The sequence below is a fragment of the Nannospalax galili genome, unplaced genomic scaffold (assembly GCF_000622305.1).
Source record: "Nannospalax galili isolate Female #2095 unplaced genomic scaffold, S.galili_v1.0 scaffold591, whole genome shotgun sequence".
Classification (NCBI taxonomy): domain Eukaryota; kingdom Metazoa; phylum Chordata; class Mammalia; order Rodentia; family Spalacidae; genus Nannospalax; species Nannospalax galili.
Window position 1 is genome coordinate 3,048,503 of NW_008330926.1, and position 22,343 is coordinate 3,070,845.

The following is a 22,343-nucleotide window of genomic DNA, read 5'->3' on the forward strand; positions in this document are numbered from 1 at the left end:
TATAAAATTTATATTACTAGCTGGGCATGGTGGCACATGCCTTTAATCCCAGCACTCGGGAGGCAGAGGCAGGTCGATCTTTGTGAGTTCGAGGCCAGCCTGGTCTACATAGTGAGTTCCAGGACAGCTGGGGCTACAGGGAGACCCTGTCTTAAAAAAGAAAAAAAAAAAGAAAATTTATATTACCTTTTATTTTTTGATGGAGAAATTGTTCTGCTTTGTTTTGGAATAGGGTTTCACATATCCCAGGCCAGCGTAAAACTTACTACATAGCTGAAGATGACCTTGATCTTCTAATTCTCCTGTCTTACCTTTTTAGGTCTAGGATTGCAGTACTGGGGCTTGGACCCAGGACTTTGTGCATTCTAAGCTAGCACTCTACCAAATAAGCTACATGCCCATCCCCTTTTCTTTAAGGATAAAAAAAAATCAGTCCGTGCACGCGTGTGTGTCGGGGGCGGGGTGCAGAGGTTGACATCTGCATGCCTTTTTTAAAAAATATTTTATTATTTTTATTTTATGTATGTGTGTGTATTGCCTGCATGTAGGTAAGTGCACCCATGTGGTGCAATGCCCACAGAGGACAGAAGAGGCTGTCGGATCCCCTGGAACTGGAGTTACGGACAGTTGTTAGCTGCCATGTGGGTGCTGGGATTCGAACCCAGGTCTTCTGCAAGAACAACCAGTGTTCTTAACCGCTGAGTCATATTTCCAGCCTCTTTATCTATTATTTTTATGTGTATGTGTGTATTGCCTGCATGTAGGTAAGTGCACCTATGTTGTGCAATGCCCTCGGAGGGCAGAAGAGGCTGTTGGATCCCCCAGAACCCTGGAACTGGAGTTACGGACAGTTAGTTGCCATGTGGGTGCTGGGATTTGAACCCAGGTCTTCTGCAAGAACAGCCAGCGTTCTTAACCACTGAGTCATCTCTCCAGCCCCAGGATTTTTTTTTCTCATTCTGTGAAGTATGTCAGGGGATTTTTATTGGATTGCATTGAATCTATGTATGTCATTTTCACAATATTAATTCTCTAATCCATGAGCATTGGAGGTCCTTTCATCTTCTGATGTCTTCCTCAATCTCTTTAAAATTTAAAATTTAAAAAAAATTTTCAACTGGGCATGATGGCGCACGCCTTTAATCCCAGCACTTTAGAGACAGAAGCAAGTTGATCTCTGTGAGTTCAAGGCCAGTCTGGTCTACGTAGCGAGTGACATCTTCTTTTCCAATTAGTACTCCTTTAATTTCCTTTTCTTACTGCTCTAGCAAGAGTTTCAAGCATTATATTGAAAAGGAGTGGAAATAGTGGACATCCTTGTCTGGTTCCTGATTATAATCGGAATGCTTCCAGTTTTTCTCCATTTAGAATCATGTTGGCTGTGGATTTGTTGTATATAGCTTTAATGATGTTGAGATATGTTCCCAGCACTTGGGAGACAGATCTTAGGAGTTGGAGGCCAGCCTGGTCTACATAGTGAATTCCAAAGCAGCTGGGGCTACAGGGAGATCCTGTTTTAAAAGAAAAAAAAAAAAACAAGTGATAAATGCTGTGTATGATAGTTTTCCTGAAACTGATGAGATGACTGTGTAGGTAAATTAGATTCCTGCTGCTAAGCCTGAAGACCTGAATTTGATCCCCCGAACTCACAAGAGAGACAGAAAGAGAGAAAGAACTGACTCTTTCCAAGTTGTCCTCTGACCTCCACACATACATGGTACATGCATGGGCCCATTCTCTCTCTCTCTCTCTCTCTCTCTCTGGATAGAAAAAAAGTTTTCCCTCTTTCATTCCCTTCTGATAGTTTTATGGTTTTAGCTTCTATGTATAGATCTATCCTAAGTTAAATTGTATGTCAAATGTATGGTAAGGGTCTAGTTTCATTGTTTAGAATGTGCATATTCCATTATCTTAGCACCATTTGTTGAGACAGTATCCTTCATTGAATGGTTGTGGTGCATTTATTATTTTCTGTGTGTATGTGTGTGTGTGTGTTTGTGTGTGTGTGTGTGTGTGTGTGTGTGTGTGTGTGTGTGTGTGTGAGAGAGAGAGAGAGAGAGAGAGAGAGAGAGAGAGAGAGAGAGAGGAGAAATGTGCCACAGCACCTATCTGAAAGTCAGGGAACAGCTTTTGGGGAGGCAGTTCTCTGCTTCCATGTATTTTTCAGGCACTGTCTCTTGTTTCTGTTGCTATGCTTCCTACTCTAGGTCAGCTGGTCTGCAAACTTCAAGCTGATTCTTCTGTCACCACTTCCAGTATCCCCATAAGGATGTTGAGGTTACAGATACATGCCACCACATCCCACTTTTATGTGGGTTTGGGGGATTGAACTCAGACTTGTAAGGCAAGCACTTTTACCCACTGAGTGGCTATCTTGGCTGTTTTGCTGCCTTTGAAAAAAAAAGAGGGCCTGAGAAGATGGCTCAATCAGTAAAATGCTTGCCATGCAAACATGGGGCCTGTGTTGAATCTCCAGCACCGGGGGAATAACTTTTTTTTCCCCTCAGGAGACAGGAGGTTTTATTGATGGCTGATGAGGGTAGGAAAGGCTCCCAGGAGCACAGGGGGCCTGAGTCATTCAGTGGACGCTTAAGGCCTGGGCACATGGGGCAGGTTAGGCACATTTTTCTTCTCCGGATTCTGCGGCTCCTCTCTTGGGGAAGGGAGAGAACATCTTGGAGGGACAACTCCAAGAGAAAAGGCAGAGAGACATTAAAGAGGGCTAAGAGCCCTAACCTGAGAGGAGGTACCATAATAGGCAGTAACAATCTTGTGGAAAGCTGGATGAACTGGTCAGTAGCAGAAACTGGAGGGGTAGCACTGGGTTGGCCTCTTGGGAGGCTCAACCTTGGCTTGGATGAGCTCATAGAATACCTGGTGCTCCCAAGCAGAATGGGGCAGGGCCCAAAGCCCCTTTCCCTGTGTGCCTCCTTTAGGAGAAAAAGGAATTCAGGGAGCTCCCTGGCAAGGTATGTCAGAATTAGCTCTTAAGACACAGCTGGGGGCAAACAAGGCACCAAGGTACAACTGGTGGGGGATGGGGGTTAGTCTCCAAGCTGCCAAGGTCAAAAGAGGATGCAGGACTGCCCATGCTTGTTTGGCATTGGGTTGAGCACAGCCTGGACAGCTTCTGTGAGCACCTCCTTGACCCTGTCCTGCCACAATGCTGAGCACTTGAGGTAGCACACAGCATGGATCTGCTTGGCCACTGCCTGGCCCTGCTGTGGTGTGACGGACGCTTTGCCCTGCTCCTTGAGGTGCTGTAGGGTATCAGGTTGGGTTCTCAGGTCCTTCTTGGTGCCCACCAAGAGGATGGGCATGTCGGGGCAGTGTTGGCACATCTCTGGATGCCACTTGTGTCTTACGTTCTTGTAGGAGGGTGGACTAGCAATAGAGAAACAGATGACAAAGATGTCTGTCTGAGGGTAGGAAAGTGTGTGGAGGCCATCGTATTACTCCTGGCCGTCAGTGTCCCTCAGGTTCAGGATCACTGTGCGCCCATCAACTGCACTCCAGGCCTTGGAGAAGGCGTTGGTTGTATAGCAGGTGAGCAGGCATGTCTTGCCCACAGCCCCAAACCCACCACCACTAAGTGCTGAAGTGGAGGCAGTGCCTCCTCCTCCGTCTTCCAGGCCCCCTCAGGAAGCAGTGACCTGGTGCCCTCTCTGTGGTCGGGGAACTGGGAGCAGCCGGAATAACTTATTTTTTGTTCATAACTTTTTTGTTTTAGTGGACATCTTTTTTTATTATATTTTACCATTTTTTTTTAATTTTATGTGTATGAATGCATTGCCTGTATGTATGTGAATGTACCCGTGTAGTGCAATGCCTTGGAGATCAGAGGGGGGCTTCGGATTCCCCTGGAACTGGAGTTAAGGATGGTTGGTAGTTGCCATATGGGTGCTGGGAATCGAACCCTGGTCCTCTGCAAGAGCAGTCAGTGCTCTTAACTGCTGAGCCATCTCTCCAGCCCCTATTCATAACTTTTTGTTTGTTTTTGTGAGACATGGTCTCACTATTTAAGGCTTGCCTCAGACTTGCTGTGTAGACCAACTGGCCTCAAATGCAAGTTCTTCCTGCTTTAACCTCCCTGGGGTGCTGGGATGATAATAGGCAGTGGAGACATGTATCACCATGCCCCTCATAAACCTTTACTCATGATCATTTGTAAACTTGCTCCTCCTCCTCTCTTTCTTAACTTTTCTTTTTCTTTCTTTTTTTTTTTTTAATGATAAATGGGTCTGGTTTCCCTGGACCCCTAGCTGTCCTGGAACTGTGTAGGCCAAACTGGCCTCCATCTCACAGAGATCTGCCTGCTTCTGCCTTCTGAGTGCTGGGATTAAAGATGTGAGTGAGCTACCATGCCTGACTTAGCTTGCTTTCTTCTTAATTTATTATTATTTTTATTTTATGTGTATGAGTGTATGTTATGGGTAAGTGCACCTGTGTTATACAGTGCCCAAGGAGGTCAGAAGAGGGGTCAGATCCCTTGAAACTAGAGTTACAGATAATTTTTAGCTACCATGTGGATGCTGGGAACTGAACCCAGGGCCCTCTGTAAGAGAAGACAGTCCTCTTAACTCTTGAGCCATCTCTCCAGCCCTATCCTTTTAAAAAGATTCATTTTATTTAATTATGTGTATGTATATCTGCATGTGATAATGTGACATATGAGTGCATGTGCTCTCAAAGGCCAGAGGCCTTGGAGCCCGCTTTGGAGTGCGTTACAGGTGTTTGTGAGCTGCTTGACATAGGTACTAGAAAGTAAATTTGCATCCTCTACAAGAGCAGTCCAAACTTAACTACTAAGCCATCTGTCCAGGATCCCACCCTTTAAAAAGTCAGTGCTGGAGACTGCTCTCGCAGAAGACCCAGGTTCCCAGCACCCACATGGCAATAACTAACCACCATCAGTAATTAGTTCCAGAGGATCTGATACCTTCTAACCTCCTCAGGCATTGGCAGGACACAAGTGTAATTAAACATATGCAGGCAGTTCACTGATACATATAGCAACAAAAACAACGAAAATCCACTGAGTCTGGATGTCAGTCTGCCTGCATGTCAGTCTACTAGCAGGTACACCCCCTGAAGATGGCTCCCTCCTCCCTCAGCAGCCATCAGTTGCCAATAACTCCTTAGCTAGTAGTGTAGAGCTGCATGAATCCCCCCATCAACTGTTTTGATCTTCTACAGATACCCATAGCTATTGTGAATTCATGAGTGCAGTGACCATGTCATGTCCAAAAGATAGCATTTCACAGTTCTCCTCCCTATCCTGTTTTTTAGTTTTCTTTCATATTTCTTTCTGCTTCCTCTTTTGTCATATTCCTCAAGCCTTGGGGTTGGGGTGTTGATAGAGATGTCTCATCTATGATGGAGCATTTTATAGTCACTTTATTCTTAGTGCTTTGACCAGCTATGAGTCTTACTGTGAATGCTGTCTACTGCAAAAAGAAGCTTCTCTGCTTAGTGTGGTGGCCACACCCTTAATCCCTACATTGGTGGAGAGGGGAACAGAGGCAGGTGGATCTTAGAGACTGAGTTCTAGGACAGTTGTTGCTACAGGGTGACTGTGTTTCAAAAAACAAAAAGAAAATGAACAAAAAAGAAGCTGTAGGTGTAAACATAAATATTTAGAAGGCAGTTTGACCACTTGTCTGTTGAGCAAAACAACTATAGTAGGTTTTCCCCTCAGGCCCATGACCTTCCAGCTGTGGAAGTTTAACCAGTGTTACAGACTAGGCATGAATTCCCCCCTGTGGAATAGGCCTAAATTCCAATCACAAAATAGTTATCCCCATAATAGTCATGCCACCATGGGCATATCTTGCGTGGCAGGTCTGTATTGTAGTGTGTAAGATCCACTACTGGTTACTGATAACTTTTTCCCTCCAGTGGCCTACGTAGCACCTTTTGGCACTAAGAACTTTAGCCATCAGGAAAGAAGTTTTCAGGTCAATTCCATCTTGACCTTCCTCTATGTCCTGCAGTCAAAGTGTATGCTGTCTTCAGCAATAGGATCTTACTATCTAGTTGGGGCAATAGCCCGTGTAGTTTTGGGGGCCTCTGGGACCTCCCTGACCAATAAATAGGGTATTTCACACCTGGCACTAAGTCTTTTATTTAATATCCCATGTCTTTTAGAGGAAGCATTGTCTACCCATTAAGGTAACCTGTATTCAAACTTATTTTTAAAAAGATATATATATATATATATTTTAATTTTATTATTTTTATTTTATGTGTATGCATGTATTGCCTGCATTTATGTAAATGGAGTTATGGACAGCTGTTAGCTGCCATGTGGGTGCTGGGATTCGCACCAGAGTCTTCTGCAAGAACAGTCAACATTCTTAACTGCTGAGTCATCTCTCCAGCCCCAAAGTTATATATTTTAATTAGCTTATGAAGTATTGAGTTTCTATAAGAATTTCTTATTTTACTTTTTATTTTTAACTTCTCAGACTGTGATTTCTAAAAGTTTAATGTAAGCTTAGGTGTTTTACTTTTTCTCTAGGGCACAGGTGAAGGTATTGGGGCTGTAGAATAATAGAAAAATGATGGAAAGCTTCTTGATGCCTGAGAATGGGAAAGGTCCAATGTCAAGGCCTGGTTGCCCAGGACTATGTGTGGTGTCAAGACCATAGCTGGTTATCAAAGGAGATGGGAAGTCCATTCTTGAGAGTTCTCCCAAGACTAGAAGCTGCAAATAACAGAAACCTCTTCTGCCACCCCCCCCCCCGCCCCAGCATATGTCCAATATAGAGGCAAAGCCACTGCCATGCACACCCTGGGTCTTCGTGGGAGAGTGTTGTAGGGAATACAAGCCACTCAAAGGCCGAAACTGCTATCCAACGTTAGGAAGTCCTCCATCCTCTAATCTCCTCCACCATCAGCCAACCTCTGGAGGAATGTGGAACCATGGCTTGTGGTCCAGGAGTACGGTGCCTTCAGGCTCATGGAAAGAGACCACAGCTCCAACTTATGGGAGGGGAATCCATAAGAATTTTTAATAAATCCTTAGTTTTGGGTAACCCACTTCCCCTATTCCTTCCTCTCCCCATTTCCTTTCCATTCCCTCCCATCCCTGTTCAAGCCTTTAATTCCCCTCTCCCACATTCATATCACTACCCACCCCTTTCTCCTCATCTTCTCATCATAGGCCCTCTCTAGCTTCTTGACCACTATAGACACTCAAAATTAAACACAAAAATATAAAAATTTGAAGCTAGGATTCACATTTGGGTCTTAGTATTAATGTTTTCCAGCCCTGTTAAAATAGAAAAATTTGAAGCTAGGATTCACATATGGATCTCAGTATTAATGTTTTCCAGCCCTGTTCAATCTATTTTCCTGTAAATTTTATTTTTCTTTCCAGCTGAATAAAATTGCATTGTGTGTATACATACATACATTGTATATACATCCATTTTCATAATCCATTCATTAGTTGATTGGCATCTAAACGATTTAATTTCCTGGCTATTGCCAATAAAGCAGCAGTGAACATGGATGCACAGGTATGTATGTGGTCTGATATGGAGTCCTTTCGGTATTTAAATCATATAGCTGGATCTTAAGATAGTTCTATTTTAGATTTATTTATTTATTATCTATTTATTTATCTATTTTGTCTTTTTGTGATAGGGTCTTCCTGCATTCCCAGCTGGCCTAGAACTCACTAAGTAGATCAGGCTGACCTTGAACTCACATAGATCTGCCTACCTCTACCTCCCAAGTGCTGGGATTAAAAGTGTGTGCCACCATGCCTGGCTATTTTAGAATTTTTTTTTTTTTTCTTGGTCTTTTTGAGACAAGGTCTCCCTGTAGCCCCAGCTATCCTGGAACTCACTATGTAGTCCAGGCTGGCCTTGAACTCATAGAGATCAGCCTGCCTCTGCCTCCCAGAGTGCTGGGATTAAAGGCGTATGCCACCATATCCGGCTATTTTAGATCTTTTAAAGAAAACTTCCATACTCTGGACTGGAGAGATGGCTATGAGGTTTAGAGCACTGCTACTCTTGCAGAGGATCCAGGTTCCAGTCCCAGCACCCATATGGTGGCTCACAACTGTTCATAACTCCAGTTCCAAGGGATCTGACACCCTCTTCTGACCTTTATGGGAATAGCATGACACAGGTGCACTTACATGCATGTAGGCAATACACTCATACACATAAAATAAAAATAAAATGTTTTTTAAAAAAGAAACTTTCACACTGACTTCCATGGTGACTGCACCAGGTTATTCACCAACAATGGATAAGAGCTTCCGTTATCCCACATCTTCATTTTTCATTGGTGATAGCCATTCTGACTGGGGTGAGATGTAATCTCAAAGTTGTTTTAATTAGTATTTATCTGATGGTTAGTGATATTGAACAGTTTTTGCTTTGCTCTTGCAGAGGACCTGGGTTTGATTCCCAGTGCCCACATGGTGACTGGCAGCCATCTGTAACTGAAGTTCCAGAGGCTCTGACGCCCTCTTCTGACTTAATGGGTATTGTACGACAGGGGTGCACTTATACACATGCAGGCAGGACACTCATAAAATAAAAATAATAACATTAAAAAGTTAACCATTTTTAAATTTTATTTTATGTGTATGCGTGTATTGTCTGCATATAGGTAAGTGCACCTGTGTTGTGCAATGACCGTGGAGAACAGAAGAGGCTGTCGAATCCCCTGGAACTGGAGTTATGAACAGCTGTTAGCTGCCATGTAGGTGCTGGGATTCGAACTCAGGTCTTCTGCAAGAACAGTCAGTGTTCTTAACTGCTAAGCCATCTCTCCAGCCCCAAAAAGAGTTAACCATTTTTATTTCATCTTTTGAGAACTCTCTGTTCGGTTCTAAAGACCTTTAAAATTTTTATTTTATTTTTATTTTATGTGTATGAATGTTTTGCCTGCATGTATATAAGTGCATCGTATGTTCTATCCCCCGAAACTGCAGTTAACAATTGTGAGCTACCATGCCAGTGCTGGGAACTTAATCCAGGTCCTCTGTAAGAGCAGCATGTGTTCTTAACTGCAGAGCCGTCTCTTCAGCCCTCTGATGTGACTGACCATTTTTATCTCTTCTTGCTAGTTTTGGTTTGAAGTCCTATTTTGTTAGATGTTAGACCAGTAACTCCTGCTTGTTTTCTAGGACTGTGTCCTAGTTTGTTTCTTCATTGCTGTGACAAAATACTCTGACCAATACCAACTTGGGGAGGAAAGGGTTTATTTAGCTTACATCTCCCGGGTCACAGTTCATCAGGGAGCCCAAGGTAGAAACTCAGGGCAGGAACCTGGAGATGGGAGCTGGAGCACAGGCCATGGAGGAATGCTGCTTACTGGCTTGCTCTCTTGGCCCCTGCTCAGCCTGCTTTCTTATACAACACAGGTCCACCTGCCCAGGGGTGACACCACCCACAATGGGCTGGGCCCTCCCACATCACACAACAATCAAGAATATACCCCATAGACATGGCCATAGGCCACAGAGGCAGTTCCCCAATTGAGGCTCCTTCAACCCAGGTGTGCCAAGGTGACACTAAAGCTATGCAGCACAGACTATTTGTTTGGGACACATTTTCCAGTCATTCACCCTAAGGCAGTTTCTGTTGTTTCTCTGGTGAGATGAGTTTTTTCTAGAGGCAGTAAAATAGGTCCTACTTTTTAGACCAATTTATTAGCCTGTGTTTTTAATTAAAAAATTTTTTTTTACTGATTGTTTTTATTTTATGTATATGAGTGTATTGGCTGCACCCATGTCATGCAGTGCCTGCAGAGGTCAAAAGAGAGTGTCAGATCCCCTGGAACTAGAGTTATGAATGATTCCTAGCCGCCATGTGGGTGCTGGGAACCAAACCCAGGTCCTCTACAAGAGCGGTGTTCTTAACTGCTGACCCATCTCTCCAGCCCATATTCTGTGTCTTTTGATTGGGGTATTGAATCTTTTAATATTCTCAGTTATTATTGTAAGGTGTTTGTTGATTCCTGCCATTTTCTTGATTTTGTAGTTCTTTTTTGTTTGTTTTCTTCCCCTTTTGCGTAACTATTCTAGAATGGTTCATTCTTTCCTGTGGTCTTCTGTGGTCTTGTAAATGGATTTGGTTTTCTTTTCGGTCTGAAAGACTGGTTTAGGTATTTTCTGTAGAACTACCTTAGTGAGCATAAATTTCTGTAGCCTATTTTTTAATCTTGGAAAGTTTTAATTTTTTTCTTTCAGTTATCACAAATAGTTTTGCTGAATATAGTAAGTTTGGACTGGCACTTGTTTTTCAGGATTTGAAATACATCTGTCTAGGCCTTCCTGGCTTTTAAAGTTTCAGGCATATAATCTGCTCTTCAATGCTGATGTGCCTCCCTTTGTATATGACTTCGTGTTTCTATCCTGTTACTTTCTTTGTTCTGTATAGTGTTATAATATGATGAGGTGAAGTTCTTTTTGGTCTTGTATTTGTTTTTCTAAATGCCTTTTGTATTTGGATTGGCATCTCTATTCCTAACTCTGGGAATTTTTCTGTTAATGATTCCTTAAAAATTGTTTTCTATGGCTTTAGAACTACATTCACTGCCTATGCCTGTTATCTATGGATTTAGTCTTTTCAAGTGTCACATATCTTTGAATTACCATTGGTATTTTTTATCTTTGTTCTTGTGGGAGTGTTCCATTTCTTGTCTTCAAGCTCTAATCTTCTGTCCTCTCCTTGATCCATTCTACTGGTGAGACTTCCCACAGAAATTTTTATTTGATTTACATTTTGTCATTGTTTTGAAATAAGGTCTCCCCAACTGACCTAGAACTCTCTTGACCAGGCTGCCACTGCCTTTCTAGTGCTGGGATTAAAGGCGTGTACCACTGTTCCCAACTTCTTTTTTTAAAGATTTACTTATTTTAATTTTATGTGAATGAGTGACTGCATGAATGTATGTGTGCTATGTGTGTACCACAAAGCCGCCCCAAATTTTGGGGGTTGTCTTCTTGAAATAGGGTCTCCCTGTAGCCTCAGCTGGCCTGGAGCTTGCTATGTAGACCAGGTTAGCCTTGAACTCAGAGATCTGCCTACCTCTACTTCCTGAGTGCTGTGATTAAAGGCAATGCCACCACTCCCGGCTTCAGACTTTATTATTATTATTATTATTATTATTATTATTATTATTATTGTTTTGGTCTTTTTGAAGCAGAGCCCCAGCTGTCCTGGAACTCACTATGTCCTGGAACTCACCAGGCTGGCCTTGAACTCACAGAGATCCGCCTGCCTCTGCCTCCCTAGTGCTGGGACTACAGGTGTGCGCCACCACGCCTGGCTTTTTTTTAAATTTCATGTGTGTGAGTGTTTTGTCTGCATGTGTGCAAGTACATCTGTGTCATGCAGTGCCATGGAGGTCAGAAGAGGACATCGAATCCCCTGGAACTGGAGTTATAGACTGTTGTTAGTTGTCAGGTGGGTGTTGGGAACTGAACCTCAATTCTCTGCAAGAGCAGTCAGTGCTCTTAACTGCTGAGCCATCTCTCCAGCCCTTATTTTATTATTTTTAATATATTTGTATGTTGTGTGACTGTGTTGGATATGTACATGTGCGTTCAGGTTTGTGAAGCAGCCAGAGGCATTGAATTTCACATGGAGCCTCTGTACATATATGCTGGGAACCCAACCATCAGTACCAGTTGTTTTTTTTTGGATCTTTTTGAGACAGGGTCTCCCTGTAGCCCCAGCTGTCCTGGAACTCACTATGTAGACCAGACTGGCCTTGAACTCACAGAGATCTATGTGCATGCCTCTTCCTCCCAAGTGCTGGGATTAATGGCGTACGCCACCACGCCTCGCCCAGTACCAGTTCTTAAACACTGAGCCATCTCTTTAGCTCCCTCTTTTGTATTTTACATCACTTTCCTTTTTTCATTCAGCTGTTTGTATTTTTTAAAATTAACTAATTTTTTTATATGTGTGTAAGTGTGTTGTCTACATGTATATAAGTGCTCCCGTGTTATGTAATGCCTGTGGAGGTCAGAAGAGAATGTTGAATTCTCATGGAACTGGAGTCATGGACAGTTGTTAGCTGCCATGTGGGTGCTGGGAATTGAACCCAGGTCCTTTGAAAGAGCAGTCAGTGCTCCTAACCGTGGAGCCATCTCTCCAGCCCCTAAAATTAATGAATTTTTATTTTGTGTATACAAATGTTTTGTCTGCATGTATGCCCATGCTATGCAGTACCCATGGAGGTCAGAAAAGGAGTATCAGATCCCCTGGAACTGGAGTTATGGACAGTTGTTAGCCACCATGTGAGTACTGGGAACTGAACACATGTCCTCTGGAGGAGCAGCTAGTGCTTTTAACCCACTGAGCTATCTTTCCAGACTTAGATGTTTGTATTCTTAAGAGCTTATTTTCCAGCCAGGCATTGGCGCATGCCATTAATCCAAGCACTTGGGAAGTAGAGGCATGCACATAGATCTCTGTGAGTTCAAGGCCAGCCTGGTCTACATAGTGAGATCCAGGACAGCTGGGGCTACAGGGAGACCCTGTCTCAAAAAGATCAAAAAAAGAAAAAGAATTACTGGTGAATGATATAGTAAAGAGAATGTCTTGTAGTAAACTGGGTAAGGAAACACAATTCTGATGCAATTCTTGCATCCAGCAGTATGAAAGAGGCACCTTGACATGGTCAAGTCTTTTTGCTTAAATAGCATATGCCAAAAACATAGAAATAAAAGGTAGTTGAATAATGTGGATTTACATTCTGGACCTTTTCACAAACTGTACAGCTTTCCACAGACTGTAAGAATGAATGCATTCAGAGATAACACTTGGTCTAGGTAAGATGAGGGACTATTCCCATCTTTTATAACTAGAAAATTTGAATTCTCTAGTTAGGACTAAGGAATTGAGTTTTTTTTTTTTTTTAATAAACTGTTATTTGTTAAAGTACTTAGATATATATATAATACCTCATAATAGTAACAGTGTCCAGGTCCTTCAAGGCAATTATGCAAATTCGCCTAGATCGTACCATTTTGCTAAAGTATTTTTTATCCTTCCATAGCGTATACAAAACAAAGAGACAGCCATGATCTGTCTTAAACTATTGGAGATAAAATAAAGGGCTATTGTTTACTCAGAATAACCTCTAGTATGGAATCATGTATGTTAGATAAATTAATAAAGAAGTAGAGCAAACAGACGTGAAGTTATTCTTCAAAACGAGCTATATTAGGAGAGTTTCAGAGTTACAGTGATAGCTAGCTATGATGAGGCCCTTAGTGGGAGAACATGAGGAGAGTTACAGTACCACATCATAGGCAGCATGATAGACTCTTGAAGGGAGAGAGCCTTCAGTTCCAGAGGACAAAGGGGAGTTCTTACTCTTACAAGTTTTTAGGGTCAACCGGTAAGTTCTACACTAGGTGATGTAGCCTGGCCTACCCTATGTGTTAGGAGACACAAAGCAGGAAGGTGGTGTTTAGAAGTGGGGCCATAATTCAAAGTTACCTTGGTCCTAGGCAGCACAGGGATACTTGCTTGAAGTGGCAAAGATCAAAGAGTACACTGTTGCAGTATCACCAGAAGAATAGGATCAGGGTCGCATAGTTGGATCTCTCCCACACTGCTTGTGTCTTTTAAAAAATATTTTATTTATTATTTTTATTTTATGTGTATGAGTGTATTGCCTGCATGTAGGTAAGTGCACCTGTATCATGCAGTGCCCGCGGAGGACAGAAGAGGCCATCAGATCCCCTGGAACTGGAGTTCTGGATAGTTGTTAGCTGCTATGTGGGTGCTGGGATTCAAACCCGGGTCTTCTGCAAGAACAACCAGTGTTCTTAACTGCTGAGCCATCTCTCCGGCCCCACTGTTTGTATCTTCAGGTAGTTGCGTCTCAAAGTAGCTGGTCCCTGATCTATCATTATCAGCCTTTTGTGTGTATGCAGACACACACATAAAACTACTTTTTAGGACAGGAAGTAGAGGGAGATGGGTCCCAAGGAATTGAGGCATTGACTTTGGATCTAGCTGTTCCTTGCTAGACTAGAATGTTATGAGTGGGAGCATGCCTAGGGTGCCTGTCCTCTTTGTACAGTGTTAGTTGTTGGTCCTTGGGTCAAAGACTGGTATCTATATTCATGCAATAGTAGGATGTTATCCACATGGTTCTGAGTATGGTGTTGAATAGTATTCTAGATAAATTGGATGGTGTTGAATAATAATGTTGACAAATTGGATGAGCATGCAGATTAGGGAGGGAACTACAGATACAAAAATAAAAATGGCCGGATGTGGTGGCTCATGCCTTTAGTCCCAGCACCCATGAGGTAGAGGCAGGAGGATCTCTGTGAGTTCAAGGACAGCCTGGTCTTCATAGTGAGTTCCAGGACAGCTGGGGCTACAGGGAGACCCTGTCTCAAAAAGACCGCCCCCCCCCAAAAAATCAAAATGGTTATTAAAGAAGTAACCATAAGTACAAGCCAGTAAGTCTTATGAAGGATTCTGAAACCATCTTCCCTATGACTCTGATGCCCATTTTCTGATTATTTTTTCCCCTGTTGTCTGATGCTTGAAGCACAGTCAGCTAGCTTTCATGTTGGTATCTCTCACCAGGCCAGATTGGTGTATATAAAAGTAATAATCTTTGTCCAAGAAGTTGCAAAGTCCTCCCTTCTTTGCTGTTAGGAAGTTTAGGCCTTTTTTATTTTGCAGTGTTGCTCTTGCCAAGGAATCTACCTAATCCTGGATTTAAAAAAAATTACATTTATTTGTGTGGGTGTGGGTCTGGGTATAATATGATTAGGAGTCAACCCTCTGGGAGTGAGTTCTCTCCTTCCACCAAGTGGGTCCCAAAGATCAAACTCAGGTTATCAGGCAGTAAGTGCCTTTACCTGCCAAGCCATTTCACCCTAATTCTTTTTTTATTTTCATTTTATCTTCAATTAAAAAAATTTTTTTTAAGGTAAGGTCTCCCTGTAGCCCCAGCTAACTTGGAAATTGCTGTGTAGACCAGGTTGGCCTCAAACTCAGAGATTCATCTGCCTCTACCTCCTGAGTGATAGGATTAAAGGTGTGTGCCACCATGCTCAGCTTGAAAGAAGTATAATTTAGAACTATGTACTCGATGTTTTGACGCACAAAGTGAAACCAGATAAGAAACGACTTCTGTTTCATCATATATTCTATATATCACCTATTCTATTATGTCCTCCTTAGCAAGCTGGCTCAGCAGGTAAAGCACTTGCTGTACAAGCCTCACTACCCAAGTTTGATCCCCAGGACCCACATAAAAGTTGAAGGAGAGAACCGACTCCACAAAATTGTCTTCTGATCACCACACATAAGCTGTGGCACCCATACCTACACATATAATTCACTATATACACACAATAAAAAAAAGTTTTATTATCATGTAGGCATTTAATTCTGGTGTCTCCCTCAGAAGTCTTCATTCAATGCCATGTGTATCTCAGAATTAATTAGTAATGTGTACTTACTAAGTAAGTAGTCCGTATCTGAGTATCTCTGGAGTGATTTACAAGTCATTAAAATGAAATAAGAGATGTGATTACAGACAATGATAAAAACCAGCATGCGAATTATTAAGTCAAAGTGCAGTGGTATTTATGGTTAATTCTCTAGTGCCAAAGAAGTTATGCTTTCTAACAATTTGACTCAATAATGACTTTTCCCATTAGCAAGAACAACAATGAAATGAGAAACATTCACAGTCCCCATACCTCATTATGTACACCATGAAAACTAATTAGGATTCAAGCAGATATCCTTTACCTTTTCTACTCTAAAGGAACATGAACTATGCAACCAACCAAATATAGCACTGATTAGAGAAGTTCTTACTACAAAATGAAAGCAAAAACAGAGGATGAGCTTGATAAAACTAATTATGGTAGTTTAAATCTTCTTGGCACATTTTTAACAGAGGCAGCAAAGCACAATAGAAGAGATCTAGCTTTCCCCTATTATAATGTTGTAGACCAGGGTGTCCTTGATCTTGCAGAGATCTGCCTCCCTCTGCTCTGCCTCTGCCACCTGAGTGGGCGTGTGCACATGTGTGTGGGTATGTGGACATGTATGCAGGTGCCTGTGGAAGCCAGAGGGTTCTGAACCTCAGGAATGGTGTTACAAGCAGTTGTGGGCTGCCTGATATGGTTGACTGGGAATTGAACTCAGGTCCTCCTGAAGAGCAGTATATGCTCTTAACTGCTGAGCTATCTTTCCATCCCTAAACAATAAGTCCTGGAAATTATATGTTAATTTCTTTTTTTTGGTCAGTTTCTTAGTGTTTATTATATACCATATCTTGCTTTATTCAGTCAGTCCCTTGTACATAATCATTTGGATTATTTCAGTGCTTTGCTATTAAGATTAATGTTGCAGGGCCAATAAGACCACTCAGTTTGTAAAGGTACTTGCCATTGTCAAGCTTGTCAACCTGAGTTTGATCTCTAAGATTCACATTGTAAATGGGGAGAACAGAATCACCCATCTTGTCCTCTGACATACACATGTGTACCGGAGCATGTATGCACGTGCTCAGTGAATAATGTAATTAAAAATATTTAACATAAAACTAGTGATGCATTTTGTAACCTTGTACACAATTTTGCCATTGTATCTTGGAATAGATCTTTGATGGTTCATATGGTGGATGGGACTAGGGATGTGAGTCAATTGGTAGACTGCTTTCCTAAGTATACATAAAGCCTGGGGTTTAATTCTCATAACCACATAAACTGGGTATGGCCATGCATGCCTGTAACCCTGGCACTCATGAGGTACAGACAAGAAAATCAAAAATTCAAGGGACTGGAGAGATGGCTCAGCATTAAGAACACTTGGTGCTCAATCATGAGGACTGGAATTCCTATCCCAGCTTCAGCCTACGTCAGGGAATCTTCTGGCCTTTCTGGGCACCTGAACACATCACATACACACATAACCACATGCCTATGCATAAATTAAAATAAAAGTTTTGCTAGCGATGGCTCAGTGGTTAAGAGCACTTGTTCTTTTGCAGAGGACTCAGGTTCAGTTTTCACCTCCCACAAAGTAGATAACTTTTAGTAACTTCAGTTCCACAGGATCTGACTCCCTCTTCTGGCCTCTGTGGGCATTGCTTGCACATTGTGTATTTATATACATACAGACAAAATATTCATACACATAAAATAAAAATAAATAAAATTTTAAGAAAAGTTTTGCTGCCTACTTATATCTTATGTTTAATCAGTTTGTTGGGTTGTAGTGCTAAATTAAAATGAGGTTTACTTTCTCTGAGACCTTTTTCTTGTTCAAATTTTAGGACCCTTCAAAGTTGTACAAGAAAGCAAGTGATGCTGCAGTCATTGAATGCCAATCTGAAGAAAGCATCCATCTTCATTCACAGGGAGAAAATAATCCTTTGTCTAAAAAGCTTTCTCCAGTACACCCAGAAATGGTCGATTATATTAATGCAACACCATCTCTTGTTAGTAGTCGGGATCATGATATAAAGGACAGAACATTACTTAATGGAGGAACAAGTGTAACAGAAAAGTTGGCACAGCTCATTGCTACTTGTCCTCCTTCCAAGTCTTCCAAGACAAAACCGAAGAAGTTGGGAACTGGCACTACAGCAGGATTGGTAAGCAAGGACTTGATCAGGAAACCAGGTGTTGGCTCTGTAGCTGGAATAATACATAAGGACTTAATTAAAAAGCCAGCTCTTAGCACAGCAGTTGGATTGGTAACTAAAGATCCAGGGAAAAAGGCCATCTTCAATGCAGCAGTAGGACTGATCAATAAAGACTCTGTGAAAAAATTGGGAACTGGCACTACAGCGGTATTCATTAATAAAGACTTAGGCAAAAAGCCAGGGACTATCACTACAGTAGGACTGCTGAGCAAAGATTCAGGAAAGAAGCTAGGAATTGGTATTGTTCCAGGTTTAATGAATAAAGAATCGGGCAAGAAATTAGGACTTGGCACTGTAGTTGGACTGGTTAATAAGGAGCTGGGAAAGAAATTGAGTTCTACTGTTGGGCTAGTGGCCAAGGACTGTACTAAGAAGATTATAACAAGTTCAGCTGTGGGATTGGTTAATAAGGACATTGGAAAGAAACTAGTGAGTTGTTCTATGGCAGGACTAGTCAATAAAGATGCCATAAACCTTAAATCTGAAGCACTGCTCACCATTCAGGAACCACTTAAGGCTTCTTGTAGTACAAACATTAATAATCATGAAAGTCAAGAACTTTCTGAATCTCTGAAAGACAGTGCTATCAGCAAAACGTTTGAGAAGAATGTTATGCGACATAGTAAAGAAAGCATATTGGAAAAATTTTCAGTCCGAAAAGAAATTACTAATTTGGAGAAAGAGATATTTAATGAAGGAACAAGCATTCAGCAAGACAGTTTCTCATCCAGTGAAAGGGGAGCCTTTGAAACCTCAAAACATGAAAAGCAACCTCCTGTATATTGCACTTCTCCAGACTTTCAAATGGGAGGTGTTTCTGATCCATGTACAGCTAAGTCTCCTTTTAGTGCAGTAGGAGAAAGCAATCTTCCTTCTCCATCACCTACTGTATCTATTAATCCTTTAACCAGAAGTCCCCCTGAAACAACTTCACAGTTGACTTCAAATCCATTACTTTTAAATTCTGCAACAGAACAAATGGAAGAAATTGCTGAATCTGTTGGAAAGAACCAGTTTACTTCTGAAAATACCCACTTAAATGTTGGTCATAGGTCATTGAGTCATAGCATGAGTATTGAATGTAAAGGAATTGATAAAGAGCTAAATGATTCAAAAACTACACATCTAGATATTCCTAGAATAAATTCCTCCTTGGGAAAAAAGCCAAGCTTGGCTTCTGAATCTGGTATTCATACAATTACTCCTTCAGTTGTTAATTTCACTAGTTTATTTAGTAACAAACCTTTTCTAAAACTTGGTGCAGTAACTGCATCTGATAAACACTGCCAAGTTGCTGAAGGCCTAAGTACTAGTTTCCAGTCCAAACCATTAAAAAAAAGAAAGGGAAGAAAACCTCGGTGGACTAAAGTGGTGGCAAGAAGCACATGCCGGTCTCCAAAAGGACTAGAATTAGAAAGATCAGAGCTTTTTAAAAATGTTTCATGTAGCTCACTATCAAATAGTTCTGAGCCAGCTAAGTTTATGAAAAACATTGGAGGAGCATCTTTTGTTGATCATGAGTTCCTTAAACGTCGATTGCCAAAGCTGAGTAAGTCTACAGCTCCATCTCTTGCTCTCCTAACTGACACTGAAAAACCATCTCATAAGTCTTTTGTTGCTCACAAACTGTCCTCCAGTATGTGTGTCACTAGTGACCTTTTGTCAGATATTTATAAGCCCAAAAGAGGAAGACCTAAAGCCCAGGAAATGCCTCAGCTAGAAGGTCCACCTAAACGGACTTTAAAAATACCTGCCTCTAAAGTTTTTTCTTTGCAGTCTAAGGAAGAACAAGAACCCCCAATTTTGCAGCCAGAAATTGAAATTCCTTCCTTCAAACAAAGTTTGTCTGTATCTCCTTTTCCAAAAAAGAGAGGTAGGCCTAAGAGACAGATGAGGTCTCCAATGAAGATGAAGCCACCTGTATTATCAGTAGCTCCATTTGTTGCCACTGAAAGTCCAAGCAAGTTGGAGTCTGAAAGTGAACACCATAGAAGTAGCAGTGATTTCTTTGAGAGTGAAGATCAACTTCAGGATACAGATGACTTAGATGACAGTCATAGGCAGAGTGTCTGTAATATGAGTGACCTTGAAATGGAACCAGATAAAAAAATTACCAAGAGAAACAATGGACAATTGATGAAGACAATTATCCGCAAAATAAATAAAATGAAGACTTTAAAGAGAAAGAAGCTGTTGAATCAGATTCTTTCAAGTTCTGTAGAATCAAGTAATAAAGGGAAAGTGCAATCCAAACTTCATAATACAGTGTCAAGTCTTGCTGCTACATTTGGTTCTAAATTGGGCCAACAAATAAATGTCAGCAAGAAAGGAACCATTTATATAGGAAAAAGAAGGGGTCGAAAACCAAAAACTGTCTTAAATGGCATTCTGTCTGGTAGCCCTACCAGCCTTGCTGTTCTTGAGCAAACAGCTCAGCAGGCAGCTGGGTCAGCATTAGGACAGATCCTTCCCCCTTTACTGCCCTCATCTGCTAGTAGTTCTGAGATTCTTCCATCACCTATTTGCTCTCAGTCTTCTGGGACTAGTGGAGGTCAGAGCCCTGTAAGTAGTGATGCAGGTTTTATTGAACCTAGTCCAGTGCCATATTTGCATTTGCACTCCAGACAGGGCAGTATGATTCAGACTCTTGCAATGAAGAAAGCATCAAAGGGGAGGAGGCGATTATCTCCTCCTACTTTGTTGCCAAATTCTCCTTCACACTTGAGTGAATTGACTTCCCTGAAAGAAGCTACTCCTTCCCCAATTAGTGAGTCTCATAGTGATGAGACCATTCCCAGTGATAGTGGCATTGGAACAGACAATAACAGCACATCAGACAGGGCAGAGAAATTTTGTGGACAAAAAAAGAGGAGGCATTCTTTTGAACATGTTTCTCTGATTGCCCCTGAAACCTCTACAGTCCTAAACAGTCTTAAAGAAAAACATAAACACAAATGTAAGCGCAGGAGTCATGATTACCTCAGTTATGACAAGATGAAAAGACAAAAACGAAAACGGAAAAAGAAATATCCACAACTTCGAAATAGGCAGGATCCAGACTTTATTGCAGAACTAGAGGAACTAATAAGTCGTCTAAGTGAAATTCGGATTACCCATCGAAGTCATCATTTTATTCCCCGAGACCTCCTGCCAACTATTTTTAGAATAAACTTTAATAGTTTCTATACACACCCTTCTTTTCCCTTAGACCCTTTGCACTACATTCGAAAACCTGACTTAAAAAAGAAAAGAGGGAGGCCCCCTAAAATGAGAGAGACAATGGCTGAAATGCCTTTTATGCACAGTCTTAGTTTTCCTCTTTCTAGTACTGGATTCTATCCCTCTTATGGCATGCCTTATTCTCCTTCACCCCTTACAGCTGCTCCCATAGGATTAGGTTATTATGGAAGGTACCCTCCTACTCTTTATCCACCTCCTCCTTCTCCTTCATTCACCACTCCACTGCCACCTCCTTCCTATATGCATGCTGGTCATTTACTTCTTAATCCTACGAAATACCATAAGAAAAAGCATAAGCTGCTTAGACAGGAGGCCTTTCTTACAACCAGCAGGACTCCTCTCCTTTCCATGAGTACCTACCCCAGTGTGCCTCCTGAGATGGCTTATGGTTGGATGGTGGAGCACAAACACAGACACCGTCACAAACATAGAGAACACCGTTCTGAACAGCCCCAGGTTTCCATGGACACTGGCCCTTCCAGATCTGTCTTGGAGTCTTTGAAACGTTATCGATTTGGAAAAGATACTGTTGGAGAGCGATATAAGCATAAAGAAAAGCACAGGTGTCACATGTCCTGCCCTCATCTCTCTCCTTCAAAGAGTTTAATAAACAGAGAAGAGCAGTGGGCCCATCGAGAGCCTTCAGAATCAAGTTCATTAGCCTTGGGATTGCAAACACCTTTACAAATTGACTGCTCAGAAAGTTCTCCAAGTTTATCCCTTGGAGGATTCACTCCCAACTCTGAGCCTGCCAGCAGTGATGAACATATGAACCTTTTCACAAGTGCAATAGGCAGCTGCAGAGTTTCAAACCCTAACTCCAGTTGCCGGAAGAAATTAACTGACAGTCCTGGACTCTTTTCTGCACAAGATACTGCACTTAATCGGCCACACAGAAAGGAACCACTCCCTTCCAGTGAAAGAGCAATACAGACTTTGGCAGGTAAGAGGGTTACCTTGTTGTCTCTTATTTCCCCACAAGTTGCTGGATTCCTGTAGCTGACCTTTTAAATCAGTTCACCTTTTTGTTTTGTTTGTTCTTTTGAGACAGGGTCTCCCTGTAGCCCCAGCTGGATTAAAGGCATGCACTATTATACCTGACTTAAGTTTACCCCTTTTAAATTTTTGTTTTTATAAATGAATTTTGAAATCTTAAAAGTTTTTGTTTTAGATGTAAGAAGTGGGGTTGGACAGATGGCTCAGCAGTTAAGAGCATAGGCTGCTCTTGCAGAGGACCCAGGTTCAGTTCCTACCATCCATGTAGTGGCTAACAACCATCTCTAACTCCAGTTCCAGGGGATCCTACACTCTTCTGACCTCTGCTGGCATTGCACAACATGGGTGCACTTACATACATGCAGGCAATATACTCATACACATATAAATAAAATATAGATGTAAGAAGTAAGAGGAATATCTTTGTATTTTTT

General features: G+C 41.7%; 1 protein-coding gene and 1 pseudogene across 2 annotated transcripts in view; one reads left to right on the forward strand and one right to left on the reverse strand.

Annotated features, from left to right (window-relative positions):
* Ash1l (ASH1 like histone lysine methyltransferase) overlaps positions 1-22,343 on the forward strand; it is a 176,026-nt gene that overhangs the window by 22,881 nt on the left and 130,802 nt on the right. For both annotated transcript variants that reach the window (XM_008854069.3, XM_008854077.3), the window contains exon 3: positions 17,302-21,856. In XM_008854069.3, coding sequence (XP_008852291.1) covers positions 17,302-21,856 — 4,555 coding nt within the window. The remainder of the gene's footprint in view (positions 1-17,301; positions 21,857-22,343) is intronic.
* On the reverse strand, positions 3,066-16,485 carry LOC103752020 (annotated as a pseudogene).